The 22785-nt window shown below is 38.4% G+C and overlaps 1 protein-coding gene across 6 annotated transcripts in view; it reads right to left on the bottom strand.

Annotated features, from left to right (window-relative positions):
* The window catches only part of PPP4R4 (protein phosphatase 4 regulatory subunit 4), a 108117-nt gene that overhangs the window by 26163 nt on the left and 59169 nt on the right, over positions 1–22785 (bottom strand). For all 6 annotated transcript variants that reach the window (XM_058740173.1, XM_058740174.1, XM_058740175.1 and 3 more), the window contains 11 exons: positions 22480–22586; positions 21555–21662; positions 14536–14657; positions 11990–12112; positions 10775–10944; positions 10319–10438; positions 7921–7998; positions 7125–7208; positions 6347–6529; positions 3019–3124; positions 1103–1250 (listed from right to left, as the gene is read on the bottom strand). In XM_058740173.1, the coding sequence (XP_058596156.1) occupies positions 1103–1250; positions 3019–3124; positions 6347–6529; positions 7125–7208; positions 7921–7998; positions 10319–10438; positions 10775–10944; positions 11990–12112; positions 14536–14657; positions 21555–21662; positions 22480–22586 (1349 nt within the window). The remainder of the gene's footprint in view (positions 1–1102; positions 1251–3018; positions 3125–6346; positions 6530–7124; positions 7209–7920; positions 7999–10318; positions 10439–10774; positions 10945–11989; positions 12113–14535; positions 14658–21554; positions 21663–22479; positions 22587–22785) is intronic.

Genomic DNA, 22785 nt, shown 5'->3' with positions numbered 1-22785 from the left:
CTGAGCCAAGATCAAGAGTCAGGGGGCGCCTGGGTGGCTCAGTCAGTTAAATGTCCAACTTCGGCTCAGGTCATGATGTCGCGGTTTGTGGGTTTGAGCCCCGTGTCGGGCTCTGTGCTGACAGCGTGGAGTCTGGAGCCTGCTTAGAATTCTGTGTCTCCCTGGGGAGCCTGGGTGGCTCACTCAGTTAAGCATCTGACTTCGGCTCAGGTCATGATCTCGCAGTCCATGAGTTCGAGCCCTGCGTCGGGCTCTGTGCTGACAGCTCAGAGCCTGGAACCTGCTTCACATTCTGGGTCTCCCTCTTTCTCTCTGCCCCTCCCCCACTCACACTCTGTCTCTCTCTCTCTCTCTCCCAAGAATAAAAACATTAAAGAAAAAGAATAAAAACATTAAAGAATGTTTAAAAAAAAAAAAAAGAGAGAGAGAGAGAGAGAGAGAGAGAGAGAGATGCTTAACTCACTGAGCCACCCAGGTGCCCCTCGTTGCTGTTCAAATAATTTTTGTCAACTGCTTGATAAGTAAGTGACAATTCATCACAGTGGGAGCTGCTTTTCTAGGGCCACAACTTCAATTTGCAACATGTCTGCAAGTTAGATTCATTAGTTACTTAGCACAGATAAGATGCACAAAATACTGAAGCCAATGCAGTGGCATTTTCTGTATTTTCTTACACTAAAAATATAAAACAAAAACCAATCTCTTGATTGCCTCTAAAAATGGACAGATCTTTGCCCAAGCCAACTTGGAATTATTTTTTCTTTAGTCTTAGAAGATCCATAAATTATGAATATCTGCTCAAATCCTGATGCCAATGTGTGTATCCAAGCAGCAGGAGAAGCCTGCCAGGCTGGCTTTGACTGCCGCTCTCTCAACCCAATAAACAAAAGACCTGAGACACCGTGAAAAGCTTTCAAGTCTTACTGAGGCTCATCAACTAAGACTACTAGGAATTTCAAAGTAAGTATACATTATTTACTTGTTTTCTGATTGACTATGAAAAAGATTTTGCATGTTCTTTATAGTTGGTAAGTAGATAAATTATAGTAGATAAATTTAAACATACAATTTTTTCAAGTATTTCCTTGGATTGGTAGCATACCTCACATTTGCCACTGGATCGTGCGTCAGTTCAATAGCAGGTAGAAAGAAGTATTTACAGAAAAATGATTTGGAGAAGATCTCTATAATAAATTCACAGGTATCCAAAAATCGAAGTCTATTCCAATAGCTTTTTCCTTGGCCCAGTTCTAGAAACAACAACAAAAAAGATAAGTGTAATCTTTCCTACATGAAATTATATGTGACAAAATTAGACACGCAAAACCCGACAAGTTTTTTTATATCCACAATTTGCTTAGCAAATACAAGAGATAAGAGAAAAAAAATCATATATACTAAAGATCTGTGGACTCCCAAAAAAAAGGACATCTCAAAACATCTCAAAAACCAGAAAAAAATGTATTAAACATTGCATTCTATTCCATAAGCATTTATTAAGTACTAAATAACTATATCTACTATTTTTTGATCACCCATTACGTGCTAAGTACTCTATACGTATTATCACATTTAATCCCAAAAAACAATCCAATGGGGGAAGTATAGATTTATCCTCCTGAGAGGAGGTTCAGAGGTTAAAGTCACAAGCTGGTAGGCATAGTGCTGGAATGCAAATCAAAGTCTGTGTAACTTCGAACTCTGAACTTATATTTGACCAATCAAATTAGTTGTTTTCTTCATTTCCATAGAAATGCTCTGAAGTGGTTAAAGTCATATGTAAACACTGTGTTATTGACAATAATTCAGGTAAACATTTAAAGGATTGTTTTCTCCCTTATTCCACAAATGTTCAAAAGCAAAATTCTTAATATTTAAAGCCAAGTGGAATCTCCTTTCAAAATAAAACTGATTCTAAATGTGAGGTCATACCCCTGAAAAATGAAAATTAAATTAAAACAGAGTCAAAAAGAGAAAGTTTAAAGTATATGGAGCATAATTTTTCTTAAATGGAATTTGATACACTCTTAATTTTTTGAAAAATGGTGATCCAACTTAAAATGGTAAAGTCCAATAACCAGAAAATCCCATAACCTACTACCCACGCTGGATAACAGAGTTCAATAAAAGCATTAAGACACTATGGTCAAAACAAGTATACAATAATTAAAAATTCACTAAGTATATACAAGTATGTGACACTCTTTCTAGAATTAACACATTAACTAAAGGTTTCTGTCTCAATTTAGCCCTTAGCAAATTAAAAAAAAACTTGCATTTGTTAACTGATTTCATTTTTTAAAACATTATGAACCACATAGGCTTACCAGATTCATAGTCATGTATGCATCAAGTCTATTCAAGGGAACTAAAAAAAAATCCTCGCATTCTGCTAATATTTAATATAAAAACATAAAATGCTACATTCATGGAGACTCAACTCGTATTTTAGTTCCAAATGCTATTTCATCAGGGTAGAAACTGGACTTTCACCATAAAGAAACATTATTTTAATTTTTCAAGTGTAGAAACTCACTAAAAAAGACCCAGAGTAATTATTACTTTTGTTCATCACAGAATAATCCTATCTTTTTTTTTTTTTTAATTTTTTTTTCAACGTTTTTTATTTATTTTTGGGACAGAGAGAGACAGAGCATGAACGGGGGAGGGGCAGAGAGAGAGGGAGACACAGAATCGGAAACAGGCTCCAGGCTCCGAGCCATCGGCCCAGAGCCTGACGCGGGGCTCGAACTCACGGACCGCGAGATCGTGACCTGGCTGAAGTCGGACGCTTAACCGACTGCGCCACCCAGGTGCCCCCAGAATAATCCTATCTTAAAGATTTCTAAAACAACCCCCAAAAATTAACCTAGAAAACTCAAATACAAACACACTCCAGATACTTACCAACATCAGCCTAACTATTCATGGCAAAATGATACACGCAGTAAGTCAGAACTAACTAAGGCCACTTTGCTTACTTTCCGTTTTTCAAACTGAGAGGCAGTGATTACTTACGTTCAATTAATTTTTGAATGACCTCATGTCTCTGTTCTTGTTTACGATTATAACGTAGAAAAATGCATAGCGTTCGTGAAGCTGCCTTTTGGACAGGTAAGACATTCTTAAAGAAATAAGAAAGACAATTAAACCAATATAATAATACACTTTGGCTCCACAAATCAATTTTCAATTGCGGCTAAAAGTAAGAGCAGTGTTGGGGCGCCTGGGTGGCTCAGTCGGTTAAGCATCCGACTTCAGCTCAGGTCACGATCTTGCGGTTCGTGGGTTCAAGCCCCACAAGCCCCACATCGGGCACTGTGCTCACAGCTCGGAGCCTGGAGCCTGCTTTGGATTCTGTGTCTCCCTCTCTCTCTGCCCCTGCCCCCTCGACCTCTGTCTCTCTCTCAAAAATAAACATTAAAAAAAAAAAAAAAAAAAAAAAGTAAGAACAGTGTGGTCCACCTCTCAAATCACTGTGGAAGTGCCCTCATAATTTAATGTCAATACCACTCAGGCATATCAACTAATGTATCATATTACAAAGTTAATTCTGTTTGGCACAGTTTCCAAATCATCCAAATCTGATTTACAGGATAACTCTCATTTCTTTGCACTTCATCTTAAGTGACATTCTCCCCAAATACATCTCGGCCACCCATTCTCTTAGCCATTCCCTGGACCTTGTCACTCATTTATTCAGCAAATGCTTGCAAGAACATACCCTGTGTCAGGTACATCATCAAAAATGTGCCACTTCTAAAATATAAATTTAGAGATCCCATGATCAGATATACTTTGCAATCCTTCTGGCTTGCTTCTGACTCTTCGAACTCAATGTCATCACTGAGATCCCTGGTCCACACCACAGATGAAACTTAGAATCAAAGGGACACCATGTCCATAACTCTTACTAATGTTCTATACTCCTCTGTCCTTTGAATTTGTCACACCGCTGGGCAGAATTCATTAATTTTAAATGAATTCAATCATCTGTCTTTACTGGGTTTGGGTTCCAACTACGTATTAGAGAAAAATCTCTCAACCAGATCTATTATGCCCAGTATAAAATTCACGTACACCATCTTGGCTTACGTATCAATACTATAATATTTAAATATTAAAGATTCAGACTATTACAGTGGGGATCCTTGAAATTCAAGTAGAATAAAACCGCACACTGCTGCCTTTCTGGATCTTTAAATATTTTTCACGACAAAAGTAGGGGGAGAAAAAGCTTATGTCATTGCTCAAAACCTTCCAAAGACTTCCCCCGTTTCAGAGAATACAACCTAGATTCCACATCATGGCCCTCAAAGTGTGCTGTGCTGTGGACCCAGCCACCCCTCTACCTCACGTCTCTACCACTTTCTACAATGGTTTCCGTCCTCACGCAACCACGCTATTCCCTTTGCCTGGACCACTTGTCCTTCAGACATCCACAGAGTAACTCCAGTACTTTGTGCAAGCCTCTGCATGAAGCACACTTGATCAGAGAGGACTTTTTCCTGACCGCTATCTCCACAACAGATCCTACTACCCTCGGTCACGTTCCTCGCCCTCTACCCTGCTTTCCCGGTCTTCACTATACCTTTCGTCCCTGACATACTATATACGTATGTTTGTTTACCGCCTGTCTCCAACAGAATCTAAGGTTCCGTGATAATAAGTTCCTTATCTCTTTTGTTTGCTGCTGTATCTTGGTACCCAGAATAGTGCTTGGCACGTAGTAAGCTCTCAATTAATTTTGCTGAAGGAATGAATACTATGACCATTAGTATGGAATTAAAAATACAAATTCTTTCTTTTCTCCAGAGAATACTGACACAGAATAACGTGTCCTCTTTGATCATGGAAAACGTGCTATAATAATCACGTATCTCCTGTTAAGTGTGGAGTTACTGTCTTGTAAAAGAAAATAGTAAAACGAATCTCTCAGGCTTCCAAGTAGTTTGTTCATACTCTTTGTTGCAACTCGTCTCTCCTTCCTGATAAGAGAAGCTTATTATGGAAGAATTATGTATTCTTGGCTTTGGAAACACAACATGCCTACTGAATAATCAGATTGAGGTCAACAATTAAGATCAAACTTCACAGCACTCATCGGCCCCTGTTAATAGATTTACTCAGCCTGTCTTATTATCCACCTCGCCGCCACCACTGTAGAACGCAGGCTCTGTTAAGAGCAGGACTCTGTCTTATTCACTCCTTTATCCCTAACTCTTGGAACAGGGCCTGACACATAGCAAGCACTCAAATAAGTAATTTCTGAATAAAATAATTAATAAATTCTGCTCGATTTGATGTGAAATTTCCTATGTGGCACACTCACGCGTTGTCCTCTGGTAAGGAGTCATTGTTGCCAAAATCATTTCTTAAGACTGTTACGTCTATAACATAACCTTCATCTTCTAGGCTTTGCTTTGATGAATGAAATTAACTTGTAGAAGAGGTAGCTCATGAAATGTCTCTTTTTAACACCGACCATGTTATTTTTCTTTTTAATCTTTGAGGTTAAAACGGATTTGGGGTTTCTGAGACGGCTATTAGATTTCATTATCTCCCTTTAATTGAGAACAATGAGAACATAAAGCACTTTTTTTTTAGCAGCTTCTAAAACATATACATTATATGGAAATTTCTTATACTTCAAAAATGGTAGGAAGACATCATATTAAATGTACAGTGAACCGGGGGTCCAGCAGACCTCTCTGGAAATTTTTGTAACAAAGGTCAACAACTTACTCTCTGGGGGATTTGAGTACAAATCTTTTTTTTCCTGCTTTTGACTCTAATGTTAAGGCTATCCATCATAGGCCACCATGTTTTTAATATAAGCTTTATCTGTTACATAGCCATCTTTCAGAGGTACTTTAAAAGAAAAAGTAACTCCTCTAAGATTGAGAGGCTTACAAGATGCCTTGGCAACACGGCATAGTTGAGGCAGGCTCTGAGGCCATGACACATAAAAGGTATATTATCAGAGCAGAAGGTACTTAGCAGTCAAGATCACAGTCTCCTGCCAACCTGCCTCTTGAGAAGAGCTACATCAAGTCTGAAGTGAGTCTGTTCACACTCTCCTTGGCGACATACGGACAAAGGGTAAGTGAAGGTACCACCTGTTCATTCTTCATTCCAGCTATACAGACAATGTTCAAAAACAAGCATGAGCGGAAAAGCACAGAGAAACTTAAGTTCCCCCTTCAGAGACCTGGCAAAAGAACATCCTTCTAGGACAAAATGGAATAAATGAAGTTTGTCGTACTACTTTGAGAATGTGAAGAATCTGGTAACTCCAAAATCAGGTGAGAGTTCAAAAGCATTAGATAAAAGGTACCGGGCTCACATTTGTCATCACGATCGTGAACATTCTTTGCAAGAAACGATAATAAATCTGATCACTGGATATGATGTGTGGCAGACAGGCATATTTCTGCAGTAGCTTCTCATGAGTTCTCCATTTTAAGGAGGCCGCAGCTCGCTGCTCGGCAGCTGTGAGTGCCGGAATCAAGTCAGGCAGAGATGACAACTGAAAAAGAAAGCCCATCAGAGGATGGATGATAATAAATCCACCACAGCATTCCAGCGAATTCTTCAGTCTTACAACACACTGGGGAGAGGGACATTCTCACTCACTTCACAACTTAGGCTCTCGGTTGTCACAGGGAGACCGTTATCTGGCAAATTCAAGTAAGTATGTTTTAAAAATTCCATGAGTAAAATGAACAGTTACTGGAAACGAAATTCTGAAATAGAGAATGGGACTCACAATCCCTCTGACAAAAGTAAAATTTGTTCTACTTCACTGTTGGAAAATTGTGACCTTCCAAATTCCTTCTCTCCTGTCCTCACCAGATGCTGTTCTTGGAATAATAATTAATGCTAATAAAAACTGAAAATGTGAACGTAACCTCCAAGGGCAGTAAGAATCATGGTAATACAAGAATTGGAGAGGAAATTCAGGCTGTTGAAGCTCCAAGAGACATTTACTAAGCACTTGTTAATATGGGGCAGACACTACTTTAAATGTTTTCCATACGTTCTCTCCTTGTTCCCTACAACAACTCTGCGGAGTGAGATCATATTTATAACATTCAGGAACTTCTTTGATACAGGACGTTTACCTTATTTTCTTGAACACTGCTTTCTCCACCGGTAGACATAAGTTCAAGGATTTCTGGAAGATGATCTATGAGAGCATCTAGTACCTTTTAATAGAGATATTGGTTACTTTTATGGCAATTACTGTTTTTCTAGTCTTGGATTAGTTTCATACGTCCATCTCTGTATCTGTCTCTCGATACTGTTCAAATAGTCTAGATCGGAGACAGCCACTTCTACACAACCAACATGCTGAAAACCTGCCTCTCGACTTTTAAAAAGCAACTGAAGTTAGATAACACCCTCTGCAATGACTAAATATTGAGGAGTTGAGCTTTGACAAGCCCGTACTCATTTGAGTGAACAGGATATACTGAATGCATCATCAACATAAAGTACTGCAAAGTTTCCACAAGTACACTCCCCAAACAATGCTAAGAGAAAAAGAGATAACATTGAATGTACGATTCCGATTGTGGAAAATAAAAACCTCTTCACAGAAAAAAGTAGGAAATTTTTAAACTACAACAAAACAGTAACAGCGACTGGAACTAAAGGTATTCTTTTGTCTGTCTACTTTTTGGCATTTCCTAAATTTTCCTTAATAAGCAAATATATGTACGTATTTTTAAAACCTAGTAATTGTTTTTAAAGATCTCAATTTCCAGTCTATGATACAATGGTACATTGTCTTAACACTTTTGGGGATTGCCAGCTAAAAGAATTCATGCAATTCTTAAGAAGGAGGCAGGGAAAGGGCATTGAAATATTCAGACTTAACATAAAAGAAGTAAAAACCAAGGAGTAAGAAGATATTACCTCCAGTGATTCATCTTGTAATAATGTTATCAGTTCTTTATGTATTAAATATACGCCAGAATTCAGAAGTTTAGAGACCTAAAATGCAGCGATAAAGTCTCTCAGATTTAAAACTACTAGACATCCAAAGGTTATAATAATAATTTTACAAAATACATCCCTGTTAGATACTTCTTCTGAAATGAGACTAGGTTACAACATACATATAAAAATTAGATTTCTAGAAAAATTAATTGCATACAAAACCAGCTTTTTAGTCTCCTTTATGACACTCTGGAGTGTGGACACGTGAGAATCGGCAAGTAAGTGCCCACATGGGCGCAGCAAATGTAGGAAGGATTTATCAGAGTCATAATTTCCGTATCATAAGCAATAAGCCCATGGATGCCTCCAGCTCATATTTTAAAGTCTTACAGCGGCCAACGAGGTCTCCCAGGATAGTGCAGGCACATGAGCATTCGCCCTGGCTCAGCACCTCCTAAAGAGGGCAAGTTCTACGGAAGGTCTGTGTGATGCAGGGACAGAGGGGAGTCCCAAGCAAGCAAGACATCAAAGACTTTTCCCATCAAAGACTTTGATCAGCACAAAAGGAGCTGGAAGGGTCTAAGCTAAACTCCCCTGTGAACAGGTTTGGGTTTTTTTCCTCCTCCAGACAAAAACAGAACTCACAATGATAAATCCACCAGTTTCTACTTTTCTTTCTTTCTTTCTTTCTTTCTTTCTTTCTTTCTTTCTTTCTTTCTTTCTTTCTTTCTATGTATTGGGCTTCTGGGTAAGATTTCAATGGGCAGGAGGGGGTGGGGGGAAGTATTTTAAAAACCTCTGCTCTACAGGGTTGTTTCTGACTCGTTCAGAATATTTTCAAAATACTATTTTTCTGAAAAACAAGAATAAAGTTAGGATATAGGAAAGTAATTATCAGAATTCAACAACAACCCTGTGAGGAAAACTTAAACTCACCAGCGGATTTTCACTGCTCAAAAGGACAAGCCCAGACTAACAATTCATTTTTGGAATAGAGTATCGTGAACAGCCTACCTACATGGTATGACTGAGGGAACATGGCAACTAGCCACCCAGCAAATAGCTAGATCAACAACTGCCAGACTCACTCCTACCAGTGAAATATTTTTATGTACCCATTTCAAGATGTTTCTCTCTCTGGTGCTAACATGTGATGTCCACTACAAAACACAAATAACGATGAAATTTGAAAGGGATAAAGATAAAAATAAGTAAAAGCTCTAACATTACATAAACATTGCGTTCTCAGACACGAACCTCATGAAACCATCTCTGGACCGTTAATCTAATTAACTACAAGCATGCACGGTAACCAAGACTAAATAAATGCTCACTTAAGGCGCACCGGAGACAGAGATCTCACTCAGCCGGCCAGTGCCCTCTGTCCCGTCCCATCCTCCAAAACATACTGTGCAACACTGGAAGTATTTTAATTAGTTACACCATTGAAAGACAATATTTCCTAGATTTTGCACAATGAACGTTTCGTTCACCCCAGAAAAAGTGTTATTCAAAAGAATACTATCACCCAACAATCAAGAGTCTCAAGCAACATAATCATGATGCTACAGATTCCTCGTGTGCTTGTAGCTAACCAAACAATGCTCTGATGTAGGAACCCAGTGCAGGGAAGGGGCTGAAATATTCTCACTGAGAGTAAGAATATTTAGATACCTCTTGTGAAGACAGGAAATATTTTATTGTGCCATTTACAAAGAGACATTTATATTTGGAAGTTGACAACTTACAGTTTATACGTGCTTACTGCAACTATGTAAGCATACACGTGCTTCCTGGGATCACCCAAGACACGTATCCAGATTTCAACCTCTAGGGTTAAGAAGTCAATTACATCCATCGGAAATGTTTAAATTCACTTTTGCTTCTTCCACTCAAGAGAGTTATAATAGCTGAACCTAACAGGTATGTTCATAAAACGTGATCCATTCGCACGAAAAGCAATAAATAACCTGTCACTCGATTTTCCGTTTACTCTCAAGTTCTTGAGTTTAGATGCAAAGTTAAATATTAATATCGTAAGGCATATAAAACCTGGTTTTACTTCCAAACCAAAGATACCCATACTCACACCACAATGTCTGGCTTAAAGTCGGCACTTAATAGAGGTACGCTGAATGAATGGATCAATAAATGGTAAATGAATATAATGTGCTTATGTAAATGACTTCTGTCAACATACTAAAAAGAGAATTATGGAAATTTTAAAATAACAGGACTAAAATATGAAAGTGATATGGAGCCCATATCATATAATAAACCTGTATAAACAGAAGCGTACACAATATCCAAAACTCATCTAGCATACATAGGTGGAATTAGCAAACGTCAAATGCTGACACTTCTTCACACTTACTTCATAAAAGCAAATGGCAATAGTGTATCTGACTGGTACTTCGGGGTCATGACAAAGGCAGAAGAATGTAGAATAGAGTTCCATGTGGAAGTTTTTAGGATCAACAAAAACAATCATGGCCTGGTGGAGGTGGAAGGGAGAAGATGAGTGGGAAGGAGAGAAAAACGTGCATCAATACCTAATATTACAATCATTTCATTTCAATTGAAATCGTGTCCTCTACATAATAATTCAGGTGGAAATCACATTTGGAAGATCCAAATGCATGCAGATGTCTCTACTTTACACACAAAGTTAAATATAAGTTATACTAAAATTACTCAGGACCTACTGTCTACACCACACGTAAGGCTAAGCAGCAGGGTCATAAATGGCCATGGTTTTTAATGCTATCTATTCAGATATTTTAAAGTTATCGTCAAAACCTTTTGTCAGTACAAATACATAATCTATTACCGGAAAGTTATAAGCACAGTTCTTCCGTACTGAAATATATTTCTTCTCCTGCTCTAGGATTTGGGGTGGAATCTGATTTTCATTGTGTCCGTTTTCTTGTTGCAAACCCAGCGTACACAGTTTCTTATAAAACTCCAAAAATCTCAAGTGTTGATCTGGAGTAAGAATTCCTAAAACAAATGTAAAACCTTTGTTCAACATTTTCACTGAAAACAAAAATAGAGAGAGAAAAGCAAAATACAATACTTACGTAACGGGAACCAAATACTCAAGTAAACCGTTAAAGACCATAAATAAAAGCAGCAGTGAGGAAAGAGTACCTCTTATGGAGAAATTCAGTGGGTCTATTGTTTCACCTTATGTTGATTTTAATAACACTTTAATTTTAACAGTATAAACTATGCAATGCAGGAATGACGACTGAATGTCTGCAGCACGTATCACACTACAGACCACTGACGAGTCACTACAATAATAATATATAAGGACCATTACTGCAATTTACTTCCGGTAAATATTCTAAAATTGCCTGCAGAAAAGACATGTATGTGTATCTGCAGAGAAAAGAGTTTAAAAACTCAACCTAAAAGACGGCAAAGTAAACTCCAAATATTTTTGATCCACAGACTCGTTCCACATTAATAAATGATCTTAGAGAGCTAGGAACTCATCATATACTGCAAACCTTATTTTCAACGGCCAATTAAAAGTCTATAATATACCTGCTGAAAAATGTTTTAGTATAGCAGATGGCTATAACTTAATTTATGATTACATTATTATAGGAAGCTAAGAACCGAGTAATATGTTCAAAATGCCAGGTGAGGAGTATTATTCTAAATTCTAAGCTGAACTGCTCACATGATATATTAATTACCCAACAAATAGTTAATAAGTGTATACTTGCTATGCACCAATAGTTAATATAACTACATCATATGCCAACCGATACCATATTTTATATGAATATAAAATATTCAGAGATTTAAAGGGCCATGACTACTTCTTTCGGTCACTGTTCTTTCAAATAGGTTCTGTTAGGGAAAAAGTCATTCTTAAATGTGCTCTAGATTATGCTACCAAAAATCTACGACTTAAGATTTTACATCCTTAAAGGATAGGTTTCACAACTGAGGAGCTGCAGTCTAGTGGCTGAGGCAGAAGACAAAGGAAAAAAATTATCCACAATCTTGAAATTCTCAGGGCATATCATACCATAGAGTCCATGGCATAGTTTTCCTAAATGGAAAGATAAGGAAATAAGAATGGATTCGTCCGCTTTGAAAGATTTTTCACAAAATGATTTCACTAAGGGAAGGATAGTTTGACTTCTGTCATCTGGAAAACAAAACAAAACAAAACAAAACAGACTTTAGATCTAGTTGCGCACGCTGCACATGGAGAAATGCATACATACAGATTCCAGAAAGGAAAGTCGCTGGGTTGGCCACACGGCCACGGAACACGTCGGCAAGCCCTGGTCGCCCAAGTAGCAAGAAGAGGGCTGAGATCGGCAAAACCTTTTCACGCCGGGCTCAGGGGCTCGGACTCGTGGAGGGCCACCGGGACCACATGTCAAGAGTGCTTACAGGCTAAAGAGCTTTGAGGACTGAGGCTTGGAGGCCGAATAACTACAGAACCCCAACACCGCGGACGTGAACGGAGGACCAGCAGGCTCAGGCCGCAGGTCTCACGTGTTAGCGCGTAACTCACGCCAGGGGGCAGCTTTTTCTGACTGAAATTGTTAGCTTATAATATGTCCTGCTTATTGAATTTCTCCACTTTTACTTATATGGCACTTCCTTAAGAAGTTCATTGATATTGTGGGGGCGTCTGGGCGACTCAGATGGCCGAGCATCCGACTTCGGCTCAGGTCACGATCTCACGGTTTGTGAGTTCGAGCCCGGCATCAGGCTCTGTGCTGACGGCTCAGAGCCTGGAGCCGGCTTCGGATTCCGTGTCTCCCTCTCTCTCTGCCCCTCCCCTGCTCGCGCTTTGTCTCTGTCTCAACAATAAACATTAAAAAAAACCTTTTTTTTAAGAAGTTAATCCATATTTTAAGTGTGTCTGCTTAGATTATAAATTTCTCATATATCCCACCGACATTTACATCTTGATTCTAAATACTCTGAATTTCCCATAATTCTCTTAAACTGTCAGAAAGGAATCGCTATTAAGGGTCTGGCAAGACTAAGCAAAATGCTGCAACAGGTTTATTGGTATTATTATGACTGTTACTATCATTACGTTTCAGGACCACATCTACCATTTTAACTAAATGACATTTATTAGACATTCACTGTTTTCTGTACAGAACTCGCATTATCCTAAGTAGAAGTAGAGGGATGAGAATAAACGGTCTGAACTTGAGAAACTCACACCGGCCAAACACAAAAACTATCACAAGACGACGTGATCGCTATTCTCATAGCTGTTACAAGGCATGGGTCTGCAATTTTTGTAAACGTTCTAGGCCTCACGGTGTATCTGTCGTAAGGACTCTGCCGCTAGGGCCCCAAATCAGCTGCAGACAATACAGAGCCACGTGGGCATGGCTAGGTTCCAGTAAACTTTATTTACATAAGCAGGCAGCAGCAGGGTCTGGCCTGCAGACCACAGTTGGTGTACCCCAGGCATAAGACATTTACAGAGATAATCAGAGAGGAGACTGTATTTGCAATGAGCACTGAAGGAAGTTGGTTAGGAGGAAAACAGAAGGGAGAAAACACAGGGAGAAAAATGAATATGCAGAAAGGCTGGAGGTGTGAGCGAATTTCACGTGCTAAGGGAACGACAAGTGGTCCTGGAGCGGGAAGGAATGGCAGGGAAAACCGTGAACCTAGGTTAAGCCCAGATCTGTTCACAACCGAGTGTGGACAGTGAGGGGAGAGAGCAAGGAGGGGGCCGAGGCTCCTAGACTGAATGCCCGGGGGTGCCCCATCATTAGACAAAGAGATTCACTCACTCATCTATTTTCACGTATTATAGTTCTTACTCCTCTGGCTCATCATATAGGCTGAATGATTATTCTGGAACAATCATACATAATTATTGGCCGCACTGCAATAATCTTTAAGAGGCTCTCCTAGCTCAGGGTAAAATGTTGTTAATCCAAGTAAACATAATCCTGTAATTCACACAATAGAGTTTCGCACCCAAGTGCTTGACATTTACTCCTCCAAATTTTACCACATCAAAATGGTTAATGTTTACTGATAAATTGATGTCCAGCATTCGTCAGAAGTCCAGTCATACACTCACAGAGGAGCTAATCGTCTCTGTGATGTCTTTGCGATTTGACTGGCACAACACGAAGAAATACCTCCTTACCCATTCCCACTCAAACACCTCATCCCAAAGTTTTCCTCCCCACGGCCATGAGATTTCTAGCATTAAAATATTAAGGAAGGAATATTACTGCTTTAGTCAACATCTTTCCTAGGGTCAATTAGTTAAGCAAGTTAAAGGCTAATTACCAAACCAATCCTTATCTCCCCACACAAGGCAGTTAAACATGGATGAGCGAAGAGAGAGAGGTATGGAACATGCAGTAACACAGGGTGCCAGGAAGGTAAAAGCAGCCACAGAGAAGGTGCCACAAGAGAAAGAACCAGAAAGAGACAGAGAGGAAGGGAGGCTTAACGTTCATCATAAAACAACATAAGAAATTCTATCCCTTATCTTTCTTCACTCCCTATCAGTTACAGAACAGGGGAAAACACTGCTTTCAGGAGCAAAGGTGTGTCCGCGGGAAGATTTACCTGTGTCAAACACATCAAGCAGATTAACCAAAGTTTCGAAAGCAGCAAGCCGCACACTGCTGCCTTCATCCCTGGAGAGTTCTATTAGCTCAGGGAGCACCACGCTTTTTGTAAGTTCTGTCCTGCACAAGAAGCAATAGAAGAAAATAAATCAATGCGATGAATTATAGCAAGAACTTATGAAGTGAAAGTCACGGGGCCACGTACTGCAGAGAACAGGAAAAATCATAAAGATCCGGCTCCTGCTCTCCAGAAGCTTGCCATCTGGCTGGAAAGCATGATATAAACATAAGAAACATTAACAGTAATTGTCTAATTACTTAAATCAATTCTGCTTCCACCAGGATAATATTATTACCTGCAGAGATCTTAATGACTAGAAGTTTATATTCAACTTTATATATTGTAAAAGTTTTCCATCTTAAGCAACATCAGCAAATGATGCGGACTAGCCAGAAAAACCTAACAGCAGTGACCACAGATACCTTAACAAAATCTTTTTATCTAGATGTCAAGGGATGCATTATTTTTTCATTCACCTAAAATACAACATTACAGTAACTAATTCCTACATAGAAGAATGATACAGGACACTAGACGCTCTCTCTGAAGGAATGAAACACAATACCCATGCTTTCAGGGCATATACAACATTTATGATACAATCACCAATGGTTCTCATTAGATACTTTAATCAGCCACTGCTCATTCACCAAAATGAGATGCTACTACAATGACCCGTGCTGATAAGGGAGACTTATAATGCGATGCGTTATCATGCGTCCTTCCTAGACACGTGGTGGAAGACGGCATGAATTATAATTTGATAGAGAATGAGAAAGTCACTGAGAGTTGCAGAAAACCTGAAAAGATTTAGGGCAGAGCACAAAGACTCTAAGACAACGCTGTCCAGCAGAACTTTCTGCTATGAGGGAAATGTTTACAAACTGTATTGTGGCCACACGTGGCTACTGAGCATGTAAAATAAGGTCAGTAGGGGCGCCCGGGCGGCTCAGTCGGTTCAGCGTCCGACTTCGGCTCAGGTCATGATCTCACGGTTTGCAAGTTCCAGCCCCGCGTCGGGCTCTGTGCTGACAGCTCAGAGCCTGGAGCCTGCTTCGGATTCTGTGTCTCCCTCTCTCGCTGCCCCTCCCCCACTCATGCTCTGTCTCTCTCTGTCTCAGAAATAACATTAAAAAAGATTTTTTTTTTAATAAATAAAATAAGGTCAGCATAACTGAGGAACTGAAGTTTTAACTTTATTTTACTGAATTTTAATAGCCAAACATGGCTAGCGGCTGGCTACCTTATTGGAGAGTACCGGCTCTAAGGACTTGCGCGATCAGAGAGCCAAAAACTGTTTCTAAGAAATTAATCTATGAAAGGGGGGAAGGTGGTCAAAAGTACAAACTTCCAGTTATTAAATAAATAAGCCATGGGGATGTGCTGTACAGCATAGTGACTATAGTTAACAATACCGCACTGTATATTTGAAAGTTGCTAAGAGAGTAAATCTTAAAAGTCATAAGAGAAAAAAATTCTGTAACTGCGTAAGGGGACAGGGGTAGCCAGACTTACTCCGATAATCGTTTTGCAATGTATACCGACTCACGTTGTACCCATGAAACTAATATGTTTTATATCGATTCAGAACGTATTTGCATGCTGTTGAAAACCTTGAGTTTATTAAGAATGAAAGGCGGTGGTTTAAGCTAAAGATCTCATCCCTATTTACAGGCAAAAGTTACTTCCATTCAATCTTTCAAATGACTTTTCCCCCCAAGAGTGGTATACTGATGCAAACCCAACTTAATTATATCTGGGTATTAAAGATAAAAACACTCAGAATCAAAAGGTCTTTAATAGCTGCACAATGATTTCTTAATGCTGAAAAGGCAAAGTGAAAAAAATCCAATCTGTGTACCATCAGTGGCAATAAGGACATGTCACTTTCAACCTACCAACACCAACGGGGATTTCTCATTTTCAACTACGTTAAAGCCACTAAACACTATGGCACTATGTATTAAAAGAGCGCTTTTATATGTTATCAAAATTTTAAAAAACATAAGAGCTATATAAAAATAGATAACCTATAACCTTCTACTTAAAGAAACTTTGAAAGTTTCTGATAATGTACGGCCTCCAGGCTTCTATCCTGTTGATGTTATTATATACATCCTCTTTGGGCTTCAGCTTCCTCATCTGTAAAAAAGGAACAATTACTATCCATCCAACAGATGATTGTGAGGACATTAAGCTCACACAAGTGCTTAGAAGAGTGTCTCACACATGGTAAATATTATGTAAGTGTATACTAATCTTATTCATAAATTTTGATATACACTGATTCTTTATACTTATCTCTAAAAATGGAATAATACAGGTAAAATATCAGCAAAAATTCTGTGTATATTATAGAATTCAAAAAGATTCTAGGTTTATGCTTCTCCCAGTAGGACACGAAGATATTTCCTGTGCCTTTGCTAGCACTAAAGATTTATCATTAACTTTTCTGATTTCATTGGTAAAAGGAGCATTTCACTATTGTTTTGTAAATATCACCTATTATTCAGTAACTGTCTGTCTACTTGACTACATCTCTGGTCAAACTCCAAGCACCTGGACGACAGGACTGTATCTTTTTCATTATTACATCATCCATATGTAATCCATAGCTTATGGTAGGTGCTCAACGCATATTCATTAAATGCATAGATCTCTCTACAACTGAGATTGAGTACATTTATCGGACACTTACATTTCTTCTTTATGAAGTATATTATTTGTTTTCTTTGCCCGGCTGTCACATTATAAAAGTAAAAATAAGGCATCGTGGCAGACCCACACATGTAAGATGCAAATATTCTCTCATTAGTTCCTCTAAACAAGCTGGATTAGGGCTGAGTACCTTCTTCAAGAAGCAGATGTGGGCTATACACTGCCTGTGCTGGTATATTTATGAGAATATCCTTTTCTTGACTTCATATGCAAACTCCACTCTGGCTAGGGCAGAATTGTAGGTCATTATCCTTTGTACTAAAAATGCCTTTGGCGTATAAGGATTCGGAACAAAAATCTGGGGATGGCCTGATTCTATTATTTGTGTAGGAGACCAGTCTTATCGGCCCACATGCTAATAAATTATAACCTAACCCTTCCATGACATCAGAAGGCAGGGCATGTAAAATACAGGGTGAGGGATAGCAAGATGAATGAAATAAGCAAGCTTGCCCAGATAGCCAACCTGGAATTCTGGGGTCTCGCTGTGTGATCCAAGTCTACCCAGGTGCTGGCCGTGATCTGGTGCCACCTGATGGTAGCAGCCTGATCAAACTAAGTACCGATGAAGGATGATCCTGAGTTCCACGGTTGGCCAGGTCAGCAACAGCAATTCAAGGAAACTTCTCATCTGTTTGTGCCTTTTCCACCGGCCTTTTTAAGGAGCCTAGGCTGAAAGAAATACTGGGGACCCAATCATCTCCATCTCTTTGTTAAGAAGATAAAGTTGCTCAGCCCTCCCCTACATCAACGCCCTTCCAATCTGACAGAAGACAGAACTCATGGGCAGAGGGCAAGAAACGATCATCAGTCCCATTATATCTGAATTCTACAATCTGCCTCTGACAAGAGCAATCATGGATCTGCGTTTTGTCACTGTAGTTTGCATTTATCATACCGTATATACTCCTTTTGTATCCGGCTCGCTTCCCTTAACATACTGATTCTGAGACATATCCATGCTGTTATACTGCATGTGACAGCATGACATTCCTTTTTCTTGCTAAATAGTACTCCACTGTATGGACATACCGTATTTTATTTTTCCTTTCGTCGATCAGTAGACATCTGGATTGTTCCAGTTTGGGTGTTACAGATAAAGCTACTATAAGCATGTGTATCTAACACAGCTCTTGTTATGGATACATTTTTCACTTCTCTTGGGTAAATAATTAAAAGTAGAATGGCTAGGCCATATTAAAGATGTTTAGCTCTGAAGTAAATGCCAACTAGCAGTATTATATCATGGGAGATTGGAAGGTTGTTGATTTGATAATATTCAGGAATGTGATAAGTTTCAAATTAGTCTTTACGTACAGTGTGAGATAAGAATTAATGTTCATTGTTTTTTCTCTCATGAATATCCAGTTATCCCAGTACTGTGTTTTGAAGAGATTTTCCTCCTTGAACTGCTTTGGCATTCTGTTGAAAGTCAACTGGCCACATATATATGTGTGTCTATTTCTGTACTCTCCTCTGTTCCACTTATCCGTATCTATTTTTGTATGTATCCTGAAACATCTTTAAATCTATTAATTAGTTCTAATAGTTGTTTTGTAAATTACTGAGGATTTTCTATGTAAACAGTGACATCATCTACAAGTAGAAATCATTGTAAATTACTGAGGATTTTTCTATGTAAACCGTTCTGTCATCTACAAGTAGAAATCATTTTACTTTTTCCTTTCAGATCTTTAGACCTTTAAGATTTTTGTTTTCTTGCCTTATTTCAATAGCTAGGACATCCCATACAGTGTTGAACAGAAGTGATACAAACTATCCTTGACCTGTTCTTACCTTAAGGAAAAAGCATTCAATATCTACCATTAATTATGACGTTAGCTGCAGGTTTCTCATACATGCCTGTATCAGATTGAGGAAGTCCCCTTCACCCCTAGCTTCCTGAGAGTTTTTATCATGAATGGATGTTGAAATTTTGTCATACGTTAATAATGGGGGCATTTTCAGGTTATCTTACTTGTCATGTCACCAGAGATTTGATCAATTTCTTCAAAAGTATATTCTTCCAGGGCACCTGGGTGGCTCAGTCAGTTAAGCGACTGACTTCGGCTCAGGTCATGAGCTTGCAGTTTGTGAGTTCGAGCCCCACGTCGGGCTCTGTGCTGGAGCCCGTTTCGGATTCTGTGCCACCCTCGCTCTCTGCCCCTTCCCCACTCACTCTCTGTCTCTCAAAAATGAATAAACGTTAAAAAAATTTTAATTCATTTACAAAAGTATATTCTTTATTTTCTATCTGAGCACTGTATGTTCTTCCCTCCAACACTGAAGAATCTTTTTGTAGATTCCACATTTGTTTCTTTCTTCTCTTTAGTCATCCCTGTATAAAGAGAGGTCTATTCCATACGGTTGTTTTCCTGCAAACACATGTGCACGACCTCTTCGTTATACTATTCACTATTAATCTGATTATTCTAAGAACTGTCCTCTTTGATCCCAAGCTAGTGCACAATCCATAGTTAGTTTTCTAGTGTTATGTAGACTTCAGTTCTTATGGATATGCCAGCTGGACAAGAATCTCTTAATTTTTCTTCCTGATCATCTTATTAAATGAAAACAATTTCTGGTGCTCATTTCTGATTAAACTAAAGTGGTCAGCAATTGCTCCCCTGCCAGCCACAACAAATACAAAACTACAAACCCAAGTCTGTACTGTTCTTGGGCCCTATTCCCAGTACTTCCTATTCCCAAGTGCCTTAGACCACAACTCCCAGCAGAGTAGTGGGCAGCCTCTCTCTTAAATCAGCAGCAGTCTCAGAAATATCTCTTCCCACCTCCTTTCACTCATCTCAGGGCTTCTCCTAGCCTTGCGTGTAGAAAATTCCGGTTGGTGGTTATCAGAGCTTAACAAAAGTCCTAATTTCCAATGCCAAAAGAAAAAAACTGTATATGTCTCTTTAGTTTTATATATTTATCAAAGAGAGAATAAAAAATATGAATCAGATCATAGTAGTTTTTAGCCATGATACCATGAAAATCCTATGATTATATTCTAATAGTACATGAGAATTCAAAATTAAATGAATTTAATCAGGCAAATTAATTTTTTGAGTGAATTCTAAGTTAACAAGGTAGGTAGATTCTAGCTTTGCTTTTGTAAATTAATCCTTAAGCAATAATTCTATATTAATTTTCAGAAGGCAAATTTGAACACATCTGACCAGCCTGTTTTTAACAGTGGCAAAATGTCAGATGACAAAACATGGAATACAAAAAGACAATGATATATTCTCCTGATAGGTTCTGATCGTGATTAAGGCTTGCACAGAACTGGGCAAGACTGAATTATTTATGGTCCACAATGATCCAGAGTCAGCCTAGCCTAAGAAGATCTATCAGAAAGAAGCTAGTTCTGAAATCAAAATTAGAGAAAGGATTACTCTGTTACCTTGTTAAGCTTCTAACACAACACTTAAATCCTCTGATTCAGCAAGGTGGACAGGACAGAGGACCTGAATCTGTATGACATTCTGAAGTCATCCAAAAGCCTTAAATACTGGCCCCCATTTTTTTGTTGTTGTTAAGAACTATACAAATGGCAACAACCGGATTGTCCTTGCTTGTGAAACAAAGAACCAGGTGAAAACAGTACAACTTCTACTAAAAAATAAGAGGTCTCAATGTTTTTTCTATCAATTTAGGATCCTTTAAAAAAAAAAAAAAAAAAACTATTTCCCGTGATGGTTCTGAGATAAAACTTCCTTTAATATCATACCTTAACATGAGATCAGTTTTTATGGGTGAAGAGGAGACTATCAGCCCTAGGCATCTCCTTCCTGAACCTCACACAACCAAAAGGCAAGAAAAGACAGTGGAAATGCCAAGGTGTACAGGAAACAAAGACTTCCACTGAGTAAGCCCATCTGAGAGGACCCAATAATATGTCGCTCGCCCAAAGGAATGCTACTGCAATGGTCCAAGCGTGGTTTATATTGGGACATTTTCCCTTCTCGGATCTAGGTACCTGGATGCTAACTAAAGCCAGCGAAGGTGAGAAAGAAAGAAATCAACATGAAGTAAATGCTAAGCAACTTCACTTTAATCTAATCTCGTTCAATCCAGACACATCAGGAGGTACTGGTTGTTGCAATCATTTTTAAAACCCACATAAATTTTAGCCCTTCAACAAGCATGCTTTCATGGAACACACAGGCACAACATATGCACGTCTGACTATCCGGAAATAAGAATACGACACAAGGAATTGAAATGATACTCACCCAATGCCCTGAGCTATGTTCTCTAATTGCCGACACATACAAGATCGAACTTCATATTCCACATCTTGACAGAGTGATTTTACCAGAGGAAGTATCTCTCTTTTAATGCTTAGAAGGCAAAGAAAGGAACGTGCAAGTGGGTATTTTAGACTAAAATTTTCAAACAGTTATCATCAAAATCTTAGCTTACCCTAATAACAAATATATTTTAATACAAAGCTTTATAGTCTAGAGTGGATTTTCACATGTCATTAAACTTTGGAGGTTATCTCCTGTTACTTGCAAATCATATACACGATTGGATCTTTGTAAAATAATGGCTAATTTTGGATTCACAATTAAACATCTTAGCTAAGATAAAAGGTTACACAGGCAAGTGGAATATCTAGCAACTATCTACCAAAATACTCTTCAACTTTATATTTTATTCTGTGCCATAATTAATATAACATTCCAGTCTTTCCACTTGGTTATTTATCATCTGGGCAGAGAGGAGCATATACACTATAAACATTCCCCATAAAGCCTCAAAATAAGATAAATTATCCAAAATAATGAATTTATAACAATAATGGAAGAAATCAGAAAGTCTTATCTTTATGTACGGTCGGACAGTTTTTGACGTCTATAGAATAATACCATTTTATGCTCAAAACTACACTCAGTGTGTGACAGAGAAGGCTAAGATGAGAAATATAAAAAGTTAACCGTGTTGATTTGAAGAGCCATGAGATCAGAAGAAATGCATCTGAATAGTAGACTAAGTAGACTATAAGAATTCTACAGAGTTAAAACAGCTAAACTTGTATGTAGTATGGAATAACATATGTTAGTCTAATATAATAGTAAATCACACGACCATCATACATTTTAAATAGAATTTAATTGAACAAAGTAGACAAAAAAATTATATACAAATACTCACGTATGGGCATCAAATTTGTTGGTCATTTTTCCTAAAATTTTACAACTAACTAAACGAGACTGGACAGTTTGGGAAAGTTGTGCCTTGGAAACAAGTGGGTTCAAAATCTAAAGAGAAAATATTTAGAGAACAAATTCACAAAGTTTTATATATTCTTGCCACTAATGTCAGCTATTTTCCTCAAGGAATATTTTAAGATCCTAAGTGTTTTTAAGAAACCTGAGTTATAATTTCAGGTGTCTTATAACCTGAATCACCTTGTTGACCTTCTGCGTTATTAAAGGGAAGATGATGATAAATTACATA

This window comes from Neofelis nebulosa, chromosome 7, assembly GCF_028018385.1.
Source record: "Neofelis nebulosa isolate mNeoNeb1 chromosome 7, mNeoNeb1.pri, whole genome shotgun sequence".
NCBI classification, from domain to species: Eukaryota; Metazoa; Chordata; class Mammalia; order Carnivora; family Felidae; genus Neofelis; species Neofelis nebulosa.
Note: the sequence above shows the minus strand (reverse complement) of the source record. Positions and strands in the feature narration are given on the sequence as shown.